Genomic DNA, 16,087 nt, shown 5'->3' with positions numbered 1-16,087 from the left:
TTCAGAGGACGAGCAGCGAGTCACATGAGATCTGAGTGTTTAAAGTACTAAGACCATTTTGTTAGCCTTGCACGAAGAGCGCTCTCCCAAATTCCCCAGTTCCTTCCCATGCTAAACAGCCCCCAGTGTTAGCAATTCTCCAGCTCCCTATTCCATGACAGATTCTATCTCAGGTCTTAACTATTAGGCAAGTCCCAAATCACCTCTTGCAACCTTAATCTCTAGCAATCAGAAAACACAGCCAGAAGAGACCTCAAGAGGCCATCCAGGCCCTATCTTTACCCCTAGGAAGCATCATATGTCACTCCTGACAGATATTTGTTTAATCTGTTCTTAAAAGCCTCCAGTGATGGAGATTCCACAACTTCCCGAGGCAATGTATTCCCATGCTCAACTATCTCTGCTGCTGGAACTTTTTCTTAATGTTTAACAGAGACATTTTTCTCTAATTTAAACATATTATTTCTTGCCCCATTCAGTACAGATACGGAGAACAGATAATTACCCCCCCACTTACAACAACTTTCTGTATAATTGAAGACTTGTCTCCTCTCAAGTCCTCTCCAGATTAAGCCTTATTAACTGCAACCTCTTTATTTCTCTGTAGGTTCCACCCTCACCCTCATGCAAGCCATGCAAACTGCTGTCAAGCATCTACATATAATTCCTAACAAACTTTTTTAACCAAGCTGTGCCAGGAGGAAAATCCAAGCTTTGTTTTTGTCTCCTTACCCTTGCTCTTCTACTTCCGACTTTACTTACACTTCACTTCACATCTAAAGTGCACTTAGCCTACCCACTCAAGAAACCTCAAGGGAGAATTCTCTTCTAGTGCTGCTGTGACCGATGCATAGGACAGCAACATCACAAAAAGCATGTTCTAGGCAGCATTTTAGATTAAGTCCTCTAGTATCATGCATACTAGTTTATTGCCTCTTCCTCCAGGACAACTCTTTACTTGACCTGACTATTCAGCTCTGGTATTCAGTATCCAACACCCACAGTCTCCAAAGGTTTCACTCACTGCTAGATTTGGTATCTAAAAGCTGTTAGGTAAACCCTAACATCTCAGCTGCAACTGTAATGCTCTACTGTGTTTAAGAATGTAATGTGATTTCCATATAGAGAGTCATATACTGAATACAGTGCATAAGCATTTCACTTTTCCAGATTAATTTCAGTGTGTAGTTCAGTTGCTGTTTTGGTTTTTTTTTTAATGTTAAAAGTAGCAGCTATTGTTAGTTTTAATCTCAAGGAGCTTTAGATTTTAACCTTAGCTAGTATCTCTTCAAAGATTTTGTACATTATGATATTATTTTAAAATTCAGTTACAACCATAAAAACTCATGTCAGACTGCCCTCTCCTGGTAAACCAACATACTGCTATCACAAGAAGATTCAACCCAAGTAACTATTGCCATTCTGTTTCTAAATCTACAGTTTTCATTGTGACACAAAAGCAAACCCCAAAATAAAACATCAAGGAAACTGTTTTGATAACTTCAGTAATGTTTCTAAAGCAGCATAAGATGAACAGCATTTAAGTAGTGAAGTTTCTTTCAAGTTGCCTTAGGAGTTCTTGTCTTGGGAAAAACTGATGATGTCTGTAGAGAAAAGTAAAACATGCATAAAAATGAAACCATTCTGTTTGCTTTTAAGCTTTATAAAAGCAGCCAAGTACATAAAGTATTTTATTCCACATCAATAATGTTAAAAACAAGGTCACAGAAGAGATCATTTGCAACAGAAAGCTATTTCCTTCAAGCTGGCACAGGTATTTCACTAGGGCTGAAACAGAACAGTATGAAAAATGAAAGCAACAGCAAATGTTTAAGTAGACCACCTACAGTCATCACTTTTTATTACATTGTTCAAACTAGAAAAATGAAAACAGTAAGATGACAGGTCAACTGCTGAATAATCTGCACTGTATTTAGTACACATACACCAAAGATTGGAAGTGTCCACAAATGAAGTACAGCTTTATTGTATGATGAATGTTTCACTTTCCTTAGCCAATTTAGTTTTTTAAAATTAATGTTATATACAATAAAGATTTAAAAGCTTTTTTTTTTTTAAATGACCAACCTTAACACTAGAGAAGCAGAATTCATTAACTTTCTAACACTAAATTTAGTCTTACTTATAGGAACTCTACCCCTGCTCGTGCCCAGAAGGTAAAGCAAAGTCTTTTCAGAAGATGGTAACAGCTTCCCCGCCTTCTACTCCTCCCCTTCAAGCCAGAAGTGATTTCTTTCTTATTTGCAGAGAATCTCAAGGGGTTTTTTAGGATATTTTTGAAATCTGGAAGAAAATTCATGCAGATTTCAAAAGCAATTTATAAGGAATAATCAAGCACATGGGAAACATCAACACTTCAAGCAATTCTAGCTGGAAGGCATACTTTACAACATCATGATTTAACTACTAAAGACAAATTCACGTTTTATCTACTTCAATTAAACTTCAAAAATATAACAAAATCTTAAGCTTGAATCCTGTTCTTTCAAAAAAAAAAAAAAAAAAGAAAGAGCCCTATCAGCAAAATATGGACTAGTATCAACTCCCAACCGTCTAAAAAGTAACTTGTCACCACAGACCATATTTTTGAACTATCAAATTTGTTCATCTTTACTTAAAACAGCTGAGAGTCACATGTTTGCTGACATGCTTCCATGTAGCAACTTCATGTATTTATTGTGCATTTGAGAGCGGAGCAAGTGGAGCAAGATGGTCTACTAAACACATCCAGTCTAACAATCACGACTAAGGTTCAAGGGCAAAAATCCCACACTACTGTGCAGGTACCACAACTGTAAACATTTATCTAAACACAAGAAAATCTCAGACTGTGATAGCATGCGTACAAATGCATGCATAAACATTATTTAAATTTTGTATATTGTCTTGCAACAAAATTCACTAGCCCCCCAGTAGGAATCCTTCCAGCTGCGAAAAATTAGGCTTTGCCTTCTTGAAATGACTGAACTTGGTGTTGCAGAGAAAAATCGCTCATTTGTCGAGTTTTTTGTAACATTAGCAGTGTTTAATCGCTATTGCTCTGCCCTAAAGTATGAAAACACATAAGCAAGGATGTAGACTACAATAAGGAGGTGGTGTCAAATTCAGCTCACCATGGGAGAAAAATTTTTTATCCTCTTGATTACCTGCCATGACTGTCTACCAGACCAATGCTCTGAGCCAAGCTAGGTCTTCCACACAGTTCTGATCTTCAAGCATTTTAGGCATCAAGACAAGGAAAATCAGTTCTAAGTTATCCAGAAAATGAATAAGGAAATAATAAGTAAGGAAATGTAAGTGGGAGAGGGAAGAAAGCAGCATTTAAGAGAGAACATAAGAATCTAATACTGACCTTCATTTTAGAAAATCAGAGGTAGCTGAAACCTCGCTAAATGTTAGTTATTTTCAAGAGGTATTTCTACTTCTTCACAGTGGTTTTGGTTACTTCTGTCCTTCCTATATACAGAATTTGTTATGCTCCTTTTCCGGGTTTGAGACCAAGTTCTTGTTTCTTGAGGTGTGGACACACACATGCTTTTCCTCCTCCATCTTTTGCAAGGACCATCAGCAAGATTAACAGAGTCATTGTTCTCCTTCCCTGGTGCTGAAAACTGGATGAGATTTTGTTCTCTACGGTGAACATTCTCAGATTCTGTAAGGATGGATGTGCTTATTGTCTTCCTGATTTTGCAAGCAGAAGCTAGCAGGGGAGGGTTCTTTTGAATCTCATCGGGTACTTGAATCCATGCAAGTCCTTCAATTTCTGCATCTTTATGTAATCTCATGCTGCGCCTCACTCTTTTTTCGCCACTGTTACCGCTCTTTCTTCTAAAAGGCTCCAAGGAGTCACTTTTTAGCTGAGGAGCAGATAAGACTTCTTCCACATTAAAAGAAGAAACCGGAAGATTGTTTCCGGTTATTTCCAATTTTTCAACAGGAGGAAAATAGATGGCACTACTTCTTCTTCTTCTCGGTGGACTACCTCGCATAGAATCTTTTTGTGGACACCGAGTTCTTTGGGCACTCTCACGTACGCTAGTGTCCTGTTCCAGAAATTCTAACCCAATTAGCCGCTCTGCCTTATTTAGGAGATTTCCTTGTAATTTCTCATTTTCTATCAAGGAACCACTTTCTTTTGCCTCTTTTACACATGCAGTCTCTCTACCTTGTTGGAAATAGTCAGATGTATCAAAACCACACTTTGCATCTGGCACAACATTTGAAAACTGGAAAAAAAAACAAATTGTGGTTTTTTTTTTTAAATATAGGCACAAGGTAATCCACAAAAAAACTACTTTCAAGCAGCTGACAACTAAACAACTGCTACTGTTTTCCTCACTAAGTCTAGTCATTCTCAAAAAACCCCAACCAACACACAGAATCCTGCATGTTGGAATCTCCTCCAACGTGGGGCCAAACTAGGTTGCTTGAGGCCTTGTTCAGTTGAGTTCTGAATACCTCCTTCCAAGGATGGAGGTTCCGTGGCCTCTCCAGGCAGCTTGTTCCAATGTTTAATCACTCTTAGTTTTTTCTTCCCCCAAAACATTACTTTTTTGATCCGACAACATCAAGCACAATTCAATTTCTAGCAGTATCCTTAAGCATATCAGTTACCTTATGATCAATGCCAGAAACAGACTTCAGATCACCATCTGACACCTGAAACACCGTATCATTGGAGCTGCTGGCTTCTACGGCGTCCAGGTCCTTAGAACTTGAATACATATGAACTGCACAGATGTTTTCCCCTCTCATTCTTTCAACCACTGACTTCTGTTGAACATCCTTGCAAGCATTCCTGGATTTGGTATTATCTAAAAATTCATCCTCTGAATTAGAATAAACACGTGGTTACTAGAATCTACTCATGAATGTACAAAATCTTTTTTTAAATATTACAACAAAAGCTTTATAGTATTTTACGTACATAGAAGTAACCATCTAAACAACCATTCCAGATAACTAGTGTAAAAAAACCAGAAAGCTACTGCACATCACTTAACTATTCATGCCTAACTTAACCAGTTTTAAAAGACTATGAAAATATCAGTATCCAGTCAAAGTACAGAAAGGCTTTTTTTTTTTTTTTTGTCAGCTTCACACTGGAGTCCAACAAGAGTTAAATTTATCCATTGGAGATTATTAATCTATTAGATCCTCTGGACTCTGCTACTACAGAGGCAATTAAAAAAAACATATACTGGGCTCTTTACCTATGGACAGAACTCAAGGTATCTATCAACAGTTGTTTTTATGTAACTGTTGAAATAAAAAATTAGAAGCAACAGAAAGAGCAAGGCAAAACAAAACTAAAAACCACAATACCTGAAAAAAGTGCATTTGCCTTTGGTGAGTTTGGAGATGAGACAGAAGAGAAAACCTCTGGAATTTCAGGGATAGGGCTGAGAAGAGGTTTCTTAGAAGCCATCTCTCTTTCCCCATATAAAGATTTTTTTACTTTTTTCTTTCTTCTTTTCCCATAGCTTGTATGTTTTATTTTCTGAAAAGATTGAGAAGACTGAATAGAGCACAAGGTAATTATAATGATCCTGTACAAAATTTTCCAACATATAAGTGACACCATTACTGGATTTTGATGGATAACAATTGTCTCCCCTAAAATGAAGGTTCCAGTCATTTTGCCATCTACAAATTAATCTAAAAAATCAAAGCAAAGGAGAGTTACTTCTCAAACATGAGATCTGATTTTTGTTTCATTTAACCAAATCTAGAAGTCAAAGAAATTAGTCTTTCAGCTCAAAACCAGATTCTTCATTCATGCTTAGTTTGAAAAGGAATATGTGTTTTCCCTTCCAATACATGAAAGCAAAAATCTTTTAGAAGTCTCACACCTTTACAATACTTAACTAGTATATAACTGGTCAAGTTCAAAGAACTACTACTGCATACACTTGGTAAGAGAAGAACCGTAAACTCATTTTCTGTCCCTCAAGTCTGAAAAGTGACCCCCCCTTCACCTCCATGAAGTATCCTTTTTGCCCGACAAGTATTTACCCTGCTAGTCAGCCTCAACAAGCAGCAAGAAAGAGGGGCGTGGCAGTAAGCGTAGGAATACAAGATAAGCACGAAGAGAATATTGGCAGCAACAGGAAACATAACACCCTTTAGAAATCTAATCTTTACTACAAAGATGAAAATAATCACATAAAACACACAAGAAAGAGACACTTGGATAGAGAAATAAAGGCAGCATTCACCAACTGCAGTGGGCTGTCACTTACTTGTGTCTTTTTGGCAGCAGATGTAGTTATATTCTTTTGTCTTTGAAACTTGTTCTTTCTTGGATTTTTAGTATCTTTAGCATTCTTAGTATTTGCGGCTCTTGAGATGCTAAAATCAGTCCCCTCTGAAATGGTGCTACACTGTTGAGGAACATGTATTTTAAGTCGTTGGGGTGCATGCATATGTGCACATGCATACGCCTGCTTTTTTTAAAAATACACCACAGTCCAACAGTCATAAGAATCCCATTGTAACTAGTCTCCATTATTTCATATGAGGTCATAAAAGCTAGACACAATTGGAAATTAAGATTCATAGAGCTAGTCTCTTCACACAGTACAATATAGTCCTATTTGTACAAAAAGGACATTCTAATGAGAAAATAGTAAATTTTCATCTTCAGCTATGTCTTTCAGAGAAGATGGGTTACTTTTTTCATATTACTTTTTTTTTTTTGCCTTCCCCCTCCAATAAAGCACACTAGAACTGCACAACACTGAAGTCTGAAAGCACTTCTTACAGAAATTGTTGTGCAATAAATTCTATGCACCTTAAAATTCCTGCAACCAGAAGAGATACACGTATGACATTCTGTCTGCCTTACGGCTAGCAGACAAAAAGGTTAACAAGACTGAAGATCTTTAGCACTGGACTTGGGAACACAACCACATTTTCAGTGATACTGAAAGTCATCACAGGTTGCAGAACAAACTTGACTTTATTAGCCTCTATCTCATGTTCCTATGTCTCAAAGAAATTAAACCAAATAGAAGAGTCAGACAGAAAACTTTGTTTCCATTCTCCTCAATTTTCTGTGATTGTAAGTTTTTATATTCCCATGAGTGAAGCCCCTGATCCTATGAATGAAAGTCTATGAATAGATCTCTTCTAAATTTTGTCAGACTGTTTGGGAAAGTTCCTGGAAATTCAATAGAAATAATAAATTTAAGTATCAGGCTATAACCAAAAATGTTTTTAATAACTGGAAAACCACTTTCACTCAAAAATGAGATTTCCTTAAGACAATTACCTGCACTAACAGGAGATATTGCCATATACCTGGATATATACAATCCTCATACCTGAGGCTGTAAAAACTCTTATAAGCATCAGGAGGTATAAAAGATAACAATTCTGCCTGAAGTAGTTAAAAAAAGCAAAACAAAAAAATCATCACTAAAGAAACTTACCTTTCTTTTCGTAGAAGAACGAGTTTTTATCATATCAGATTTGTCAGTTTCTGCTATTATATATGAAGAAAATAAGAATATTGATTCAGTTTCAACACAAAAAGTTAATCACATTTTGAGGAAATTATCCACATAATTTCTAAGATTGTGCACAGAGTGTTTACTCATCTTAGTCCTGAATAACTAGTAACTTAGTCTTGAGGACTATCAAACATAGCAAGATAAAAAAACCAGCTTGCTGTACAAAACAGAGGGAAACAAAACTTGTGAGGATTTGGTAACAAAACAATTAGCACTTACACAACTTTCAGAGATACAGACATATACACACACGACCCCCTTTCAATTTTTTTTGTTGTTGTCTTGCTTGCTATTTTAAAAACATCAAAATTACAATATTAGAATCAAGACAGTAAGCCCAATTACTTAAAGCAGTAAGTCTAATTAGATCAGCCACTTTCACAGACAAACACCACAAGGTCAAATAACATCCAGTTAACCTAAACAACAGGTAAACACTGCAACTACTGCAAATATGTTTAGAAGAAAGCAAGAGCATTTAAATTTTAGCACAACTGAAATACATCCCCTGTATAAAAACAAACAAACAAGAAAGCCCTGTGTCATCTCTCAATTTTCAGATACAGAAAGATGCATTATCTAATGACAAAAATACAAGTTGAGGTTACCTTCTAAATTTTCAACAGGTAAGAGGTCTTCTGCAGCAACAGGACCCTCCACTAACTCCTGAAGAGGCTCAACACACTCCTTTAAACAAAAAAAGTTAATTTTTTGGCAATATACTATACCACATATATACTGAAAACCACCTAGTCCATTAGTGTTTGGAACAGCCAGGCAATTTTATTTTTTTTCCTTAAAGAATGCGGCAGCTCATTAGCTATATATGGCAAAAAGAAATATAGTATCAAAAGTATATGAATAAGCCAAGGCAAAAACATTTCATGTGCTACCAGTACTCAGCTTTAAACACAGCTCTACAGGCTAAAATGTTATTTAGAATTCATAAAGCAAAAGTTCTCAATGTCATTCTAAAGCTTCAAGCAGACTGTATTTTCATATTTTAGCAGTTCTTTCCAAAACCAAGCAGACGGGGGGGAAAAAGATTAAACAAAAATTTAACATTCACAGAGACTAAAAGGCTGTTTTTATAGTTAAAAAACCCACAACCACACCAACAAAAAACTTACATCATTGCAATCAAAGTTCGGCTGGGATAATGGTTCTTCAATGAGCCCTGACCTTGCAAAAGGGCTATTACTTTGTAATTCTGGATGACGGACTGGCGTTGCTCCTTTGCGCAATGGAGTATTTGCAGGCAAAGTTTCGTCAAATATTTCTGGGCTTAGAACTTTTCCAAAAGTAACTCTTTTCTTCTTTGGCTTTTCAGAGCTATGTCTTTCAGTTTTCTCTATTGTAATAAAATACATAAACTGCTTAGTGAATTTAAAACGGAACTTTCATGAGCAGAGACTTTTCAAGGTTTTTTTCACGGGTCTTAACATTCTCTTAAAAATCACACCCCCCCGCAACCAAACAGCAAAGTACCACCTTCACCTGTCCTGTGGATTCAACCAGAATTTTCAATATAGCTTTATTACAGTATCAAGAATTAAGGAAGAAAGAAAATAGAAGACTAGAAATGACTAGCTGTTCCACAAGTTCCAGCTGTCAAGCGTAAAATTTCTTGAAAAATAGGTGATTCTATTCTGGTATTAGAGGCTTTCTGAAGTTTTGGTGTGGGATTTTTTTTTTTTAATAGACATTCTTTTCCTTGGCAACCTTCTTTGCCACTTCACACAGTAGGATGCCACACATGAGCTACTTCAGTGGTGGTTAATGCATATCATTCTTCAGATTTACCAAAGAGGCAAAACCTCACGATCCCACATAATACTCTGCCTATTTAAAAAACAAAAAGGGAATCTGACCTGTTTGCAATGCGTCAAAGATTTTTGCACAATCGGAGACTGCGAGAGATTCACCTCCTCTGTCAACTGCATCGTTCGAGTATTCCTATCAAATTTAAGTGATACAATCATCTATTCAATACCATTTAATTGAAATATTGTCCTTATTCAAATCAAAAGTGAAAACAACTTTTTCTGTAAGCAACATTTAATAATCAGTCCTAATGTTTAAAAAACTACTTGTTTTCTAAATGAATAAAACTCAACAACATACATATGGATCTTCTCATAACATGAAAGCTTCAAACAAAGCTTCCAAGATGACCAAACAGCAAATAGATATCCATTGATAGGATTAAATTATTTCCGATGCATATCAATTAGCCAAAAAGTATCTTTAACCACGATTCAACTTCTGGTAGTTCAATAATGAGTACAGAAGTTCATCCTTAGTATTAGTACCTCCATGTAAGTCAGTTAACCAACCTTCATGCTATCCATTAGTTGCTTCATTGGCGTTTTCTTCAATACAGATCGCAGATGGGAGCCACTCTGTGTATGTTCACTTAATGAAATATTTCCCGTTTGTAGTGGTGTGATAGGTGGTGTGATAGGTGGCTTGCTTTCATCAAATATTTGCAGGCTCAGTTCTTCTGCAAAACTAACTTTCCTTCTGCTTAGATCTGATATAACATTACTTCTAACATCTTCAGCGATGTGGTCAGAACTGAAATCTTTAAAGCAAGTAGACAGATATGACAATTAAAGATTGAAGTAAAATTGAGAAGACTTTAGTATTAGCAACATGAACTTTAAAATGTACACATCTCCATAGATTCTGTGCATCAACATCACAAAAAAATCCATTCATTTCTAAATTTCTGCTATTATTGTGCCACATTTACATTTCATATTTTGAGAAATTTACAAAAAAGTAAATTTACAAAAGTAAAATGGGAGCACTGCATGAAGGAAAAGACATTTTGCATAAGGATTTCTCTCTCATCCATGTAAACTGGGGGGGGGGGGGGGGGAAGTATTCTCTAATGTACAGAGAGGGACACTGTATATCAACATCTCTCTCTCCTTCACAGGCATGAAGTACTCAGCTACACTTTTCCCTAAAAATGGCCTGACTAGCAAAATTAAGGAAAACTCTAAACAATTATTGCCAGCCTGTGTCTCAGTTTAAGCTTGCTTTTTCTATCAGAATCAAACTGCTAACGTACCACCCAAGAGGCCCTACCCCACCTTCCAAGTATTTCAGCTCCTCTCATAAAAGCTATTTCCTTCCTACGAATTGTGCTTAAGTAAAAACATGTTTAATGCTATGCTGTACTGAACGAGCTCTGAATTCAGTTTTTAGACTGGGACTTGAGCCTCCTCTGCAGCAGCACTTGAATAGATCATTATTTGCAGTGCTTTTTTTTTTTGTTCCCCCATCAGCCTTTATGTCAAAGTTATATCAGGTTGCTACTGCATTATAGACAAGACGACAGACATGGGATGACTGCTTGTGAAACATTTCCTTACAAATATTCTAAGTATTTTTACTTTCTAAAAATAATATAACAAAGATTCTAATAGTGATAAATCCTCTTACCATGGCCTGTTTCTAAGATATCTCTAATTAGAACAGCCTCCAACGACTCAATAGGATTGTGTTGCTCATAAATCCATTCCTACAGAAAAAGTTACAAGATTTTATATATATATAGCATCTATTTATATATACACCCGCACAACATGATAAAGAAATAAAAAACTACTTGCAAATGCTGCCTTTTAAAATAGTATGAACTATGGAGTTTTTTGATCCCGTAGACAAGGATTTCAGAGTTTTCTCAATCATCCACTACTTTAGTTGAATTTATTTTCCCAAAACTCTAAGGCTAAATGCTTAAAAGGATTAGACATCAGAAATGAAAAAAAGATGGAATGAAAAACCTGTATATTTTAATCACTAATTTAGGAAGTTTCTTCCTAACCTCCATACAACTGTTACACTATCACAGCTGTTTGACAACTCAGAAGCTGCTAGGTCCAGCAGCATCAGAGGACACACCTAGCAAAATGGACCCCGTCTTCACTGTTTTTATATATGACACTAATAAAAGGATCACTAGAGGTACTTATATAGATGACAAATTAACTTCTCCATTTGTATACAAGGACATCCTTTTTTTGCATGGAATATCAAGTAACTGCCAAACAGATATAAGGTGAAGATTAAAAATTGCATTTGAAGTCATCCCAATGATCAATAAAGTTGGTTTTGACATCTGGAAAAAGCTGTATTTGCCAGATCTGTGAATCTGAGATCTCGCATAGTTACAGCTGCAGATTCAAAAGAATTAAGACATATTTAAATTTTATTAATAGAATAAGATTTTCCATGTAATTATCAGAAAAGAGTGTAGTCTTATTGACTAGAACAGCTTATAGCATCCACATTGAACATTTGCATGTAAAAGAAAACTGAGCACAGCCTCAGAAGAGCTAGCAGCAGGTATCTGAGGTTAGGCTATATTCACTGTCAGTCCAAATGGATCATTTTGCTTCCTTTGACTTGTCATAATAAGACATAAAATTCGTTCAAGGGAGATTTGCTGGGCTATTTGTTTTCTCCATGTTCTTTGCCCACACTTATATAAGTACCTTTGAAACGGCAGGAGCAGGTTCAGTGACAGTCCCATCTTGGCATGAAGACAAGATGGCGCAGATCTTGGTATCAGACTTACTGCTGCTGGTCAAATTTTGTCTTAATTTTTCTTTCAAATCAGCTCCACTGTTGTCTGACATGAACTTTTCACTCCACTGATCCAGGTTCCGCTCTTTTGTAAAAGGTACTTTGTTCTGAGCTGCATCAATTAAAAACAAAACAAAAACCAAACAACAAACCACAAAGACAAACTTCAGATTTTTCAATGAATGCTCTTTTTGTGTTTCTTCACCAAAAGGATGGTGAGATTCAAAAAACTAGGTAATTTTCTAGTCAGGAAAAAGAAAACACATGCATTTTTATTTCTACTTTGAAAATAACATTACCAAATCTTCAAAACAAAGCAAGTTATTCTTTTCATATAAATGTTATTAAGACCACCAATGCCAGAGAAGTAAAGCATTGTAGTTTGTTTTACACGATCATCTTCTCACAGTTACCACAGTACTGCCCTGACTTGCTTTTGCAATACTTACTATTTTCATTAAGAAATAAGGATGTTAACAGTACAGTAATGTAATGTGATTTCTAAAATTACTGCACTTAAAAGTTATTTAACAAAAGTCTGCACATCATGATCAAAAGAGATAAGTTACAACAGCTAAAACCAGTTGTCATAAAAACCATTCTCAGTTTCACAGAAAAAGTGTGAAAACACTAATGCTTAGTGAAAAGTAAATTAAAGGGTATAAATCTAGAAAGTAAAACTGAGAAAACAGTCACAAAAAATACTAGTCTTCATTTTTCTTCAGGGGTTATTCTGAGAAACCACTATTCAGGATGCACTAAGAAGTAAGATAGGTTTAAACAAACAAAAAAACCTCAAACCAAACAAAAAAAACCTGTGCCAATCCTTATAAAGGAAGATTTTTTTGTTTTATATTAAGTGTTTGTAGTTTCATACTTTTTGGCCTAAAGGAAGACCTGATGTTTAAGATAAATCATTGACCAGAAATATAATCAACTTACAGCAGCCTGCTTCCTGGGAAGCATCATTCACTTGTGACAGTCCAGAGAAGCCAGTCTCCCCTTCAGCTTCTTGTACTGATTTAAAAGATGTTTGAAAGGCATCTATCTTGTCCTTCAACGACCTGACATTTTCATGTTTAAAAGGACTAACCTGCTAAAACAAAATTAACCTCATGAGACTTTTTTTCCTCCCACAAGATGATACGGGCTTTATTACTTTGTATTTGTACTTTGGCATAAAACAAACTCAGAGAAGAAGCAAATCTTGTATTTAATCCGGCTGCAATTTTAGTTGTATGGTAAAAATACGCAAAAAAGGAACTGTATCAAGAAATCTGTTAAATTGTACTGCCGTTCATAATCTGTCCCTCTAGACCATATCCAGAATGTTTTCTGACAGTCTATGCTAGTTTGAGTTAAGAACAAGTCTGATTAAAAAACAAGTCACTTATGCCAGTATTTACTTCACTTTGAACAATCAACACTTTAGCCAAAAATCAAGCATGGCAAATGCAGGAAAGTAAAGGTTATGGTAAACAAAAGTTAGAATATATGAGGAAACTAGACACAGAGAAAAGACTCCAGACTCTACACAAATAAAACTCTAACATCCCCTTATTCTAAAGTAAGGTGTCCAACAAGTCAACAAAATTAAGGCCATGGTTATTCCTTCTACTGGCTTCTTCCTGAGACTTGCCTTCTCTTTCTGCCAGCATATGTTGATTCCTGGGGGGAACTAAACTGTCACATTATTTGAGAAAGACTCTCACCTGTGTAAAAGCTTCTTTTTGCCTGTTGCTTCTCTGTTGGGCAAGGTATCGAATAAGGGTGTTATTTTCTGGTGATCCCCGTACTCCAATTGCTGATCTTCGTCTAAATTTTAATGAAGTTGGAGACTTCCCTGAAATGGGGGGGGAGAAATTTTTTTGGTAAGAATAGCTACAGCTCTAAAATGGTATTTTTTTTCTTTTAAGAGTGATTTATGCTATTTATGCAAACATCCAAAGGCAGCTGCTCAGCTCCAGAAACCTTCCTGAGCAAAAGCAAATTAACTTCCTAAAAGCAAGGTAATATTTAACCAAACTATATACCAAGTGAAGAGCTGTCTTTCTTACTTTTTCAATTGATAGTTAAGGAACTGTCTACCAATACTTGCAGAATTTGTCTTAATACTCCCTTGTGAAACTCACTGACACCTAACCAACTGGACATAAAAAAGTTAAATAGGGAATTATAGCAACATCATATCACAGTCCTATCCTTGGGCATACTCAAACTCAGCCAGACAACCTGAACCTGACCTAAATTGAAGCTTTTGATAAGAGGTTGGACTAGATGACCTCCAGATGTCCCTCTAAGAACGACAACAGTCATTAGCCACTCCAGCCTTACCTATAGATCGTTTAGTAAAACTTTGAGTAATTCCAAATTCAGCAATTGTTACAGTTGCAAAATCAATAGGTTTTTTCCTCTGTTTCTCTGATATGCCACAATCGGATTTTTCTTCTGCTTTGTCCCTATTAGGTGTCAAGTAGCATTCATCCCCCAAAGAAACAGGTCTACTCCCTGAAAAGTTTTCCTTGCTGTTCAAAGGCAAGGTATGTTCACCAACCATATCCCCTTTTAGCGTATCAAAAAAGCATTCAGTAAACTGACAGCTAACAACATCCTCCTTGTTGTGGTATGATTCCTTCTCGAGGCCTTTGGTGTATTTCAGGGTGCATTTTTGCAACTGCGCCTCATTCCCATCACTTAAATTCTCCTTCTTCGATGCCTTTACGACTTTTGATTTAGTCACTTTGCAAATCTTCTCGTCTTTTGACAGATCAGGGCAAGAGGCCTCTTCCTTCTCTTCAGTGTATCTACTCTCATTTTCTTTAACTTCCAGGGGAGCATTTATATTCTTGGATCGTCTGTGCATTGTTAGTGATTTATTTTAAGAAACATTTAGTCAGCCTTTGCTCTCCTGTATCCTGAGATACCTATCAAAAAGAAAAAGAGCTTTTAACAGGTATTTTGTAAGAGCAAGAGTTCGCTACCATTCTCAAACTTCTACCAAATCTAGGTTTGTCCTGGAACAAGGAGCTTAACGTGGGGTGGAAAGGGAAACTCCAGAAAGCTAGACAGAAAGGACACAAAAGGCTAGCACTATACAGCAATACAAACCTGCAACAGAAGTGTTTCACGAGTGAGAAAATACAAGGCTATGCTTTCACTCTTTATCAACCTTAAACTTCATGTTACTGTAAAATATGTTAAGCACAATCACACTGTGATCATTTTGCTCTACGTGTTGCAACAACTATTAGCATTTTAATACTAATTGGACAATTTAAGACGCTAACATATTTTGCCTTTAGTTTCTTGGATTTTAAGTTACGCATATAGAATTCAATAATGTCAGTCTGAAACTTTGGTTCCACAAAAATATTCATTTTTCCGTGTTTTGTGTAACACGAGTTAAGGTGTTAAATACCCCGTGCGCAACCTTTTTTTTTTTTTTTAAGGCCACACCGAAAGCTGATGCCTACATCTACCCGGTCATACAAACGAGACCGGATTTGTGCGAGGGATCAGTGTCCAACACCGGCCCTCCCCGGGGCACACCGTGCCCCACAGGGCTCCCCGTACGTACCCCCCTTCCCCGGGCACCCCAATTCCCTCAGCACTCACCCTCTTGTGCCCCCGCAGCCCACCCCACCCCCACCCCCCCCCAACGCCCCTCACTGTTCGCACCCCCGACACCCTTCCAGCGTTCTCCCCTCCCTTATATCCCCTCACCAACGCACCCCACCTCCTTCCGCCCCCCAGCCACCCCCCACAGAGCCCCCCTCTCCCCGGCTCACCCCACCTTACCGCGAACCCCCCCGCGCCCCCTCACCTCCGCCCTCACGCCCGCCCCAGCGCTTCCCCACAGCCACCAGACCCGTACCCGCCTCCGACATTCAAACCAGGCCGCACTACCGTGTATTCCTCCGCGCCATCGCCCCTCTCGCCCACCCCTTGCGCCC

At 37.1% G+C, this 16,087-nt stretch overlaps 1 protein-coding gene across 5 annotated transcripts; it reads right to left on the bottom strand.

Annotated features, from left to right (window-relative positions):
* Window positions 1-730: 730 nt before the first annotated feature.
* Window positions 731-15,027, bottom strand: CDCA2 (cell division cycle associated 2). Of its 5 annotated transcripts, none has more exons than XM_050910236.1 (15): window positions 14,469-15,027; window positions 13,847-13,977; window positions 13,077-13,230; window positions 12,044-12,246; window positions 10,989-11,067; window positions 9,872-10,119; window positions 9,407-9,491; window positions 8,666-8,886; window positions 8,144-8,222; window positions 7,455-7,507; window positions 6,264-6,404; window positions 5,347-5,521; window positions 4,636-4,850; window positions 3,374-4,247; window positions 731-1,604 (listed from the first exon to the last, which is right to left on the bottom strand). In XM_050910236.1, the coding sequence occupies exons 1-14, from the start codon at window positions 14,995-14,997 to the stop codon at window positions 3,417-3,419; spliced, it is 3,144 nt and encodes a 1,047-aa protein (XP_050766193.1). In that variant the 5' UTR covers window positions 14,998-15,027; the 3' UTR covers window positions 731-1,604; window positions 3,374-3,416. The 5 variants fall into 5 exon arrangements, with proteins under 5 accessions (XP_050766193.1, XP_050766197.1, XP_050766196.1 ...); XM_050910240.1 differs by having other exon boundaries at window positions 4,636-4,835; XM_050910239.1 differs by having other exon boundaries at window positions 13,077-13,227.
* Window positions 15,028-16,087: the final 1,060 nt, after the last annotated feature.

This window comes from Gymnogyps californianus, chromosome 23 (genome assembly GCF_018139145.2).
Source record: "Gymnogyps californianus isolate 813 chromosome 23, ASM1813914v2, whole genome shotgun sequence".
Taxonomy (NCBI): domain Eukaryota; kingdom Metazoa; phylum Chordata; class Aves; order Accipitriformes; family Cathartidae; genus Gymnogyps; species Gymnogyps californianus.
Note: the sequence above shows the minus strand (reverse complement) of the source record. Positions and strands in the feature narration are given on the sequence as shown.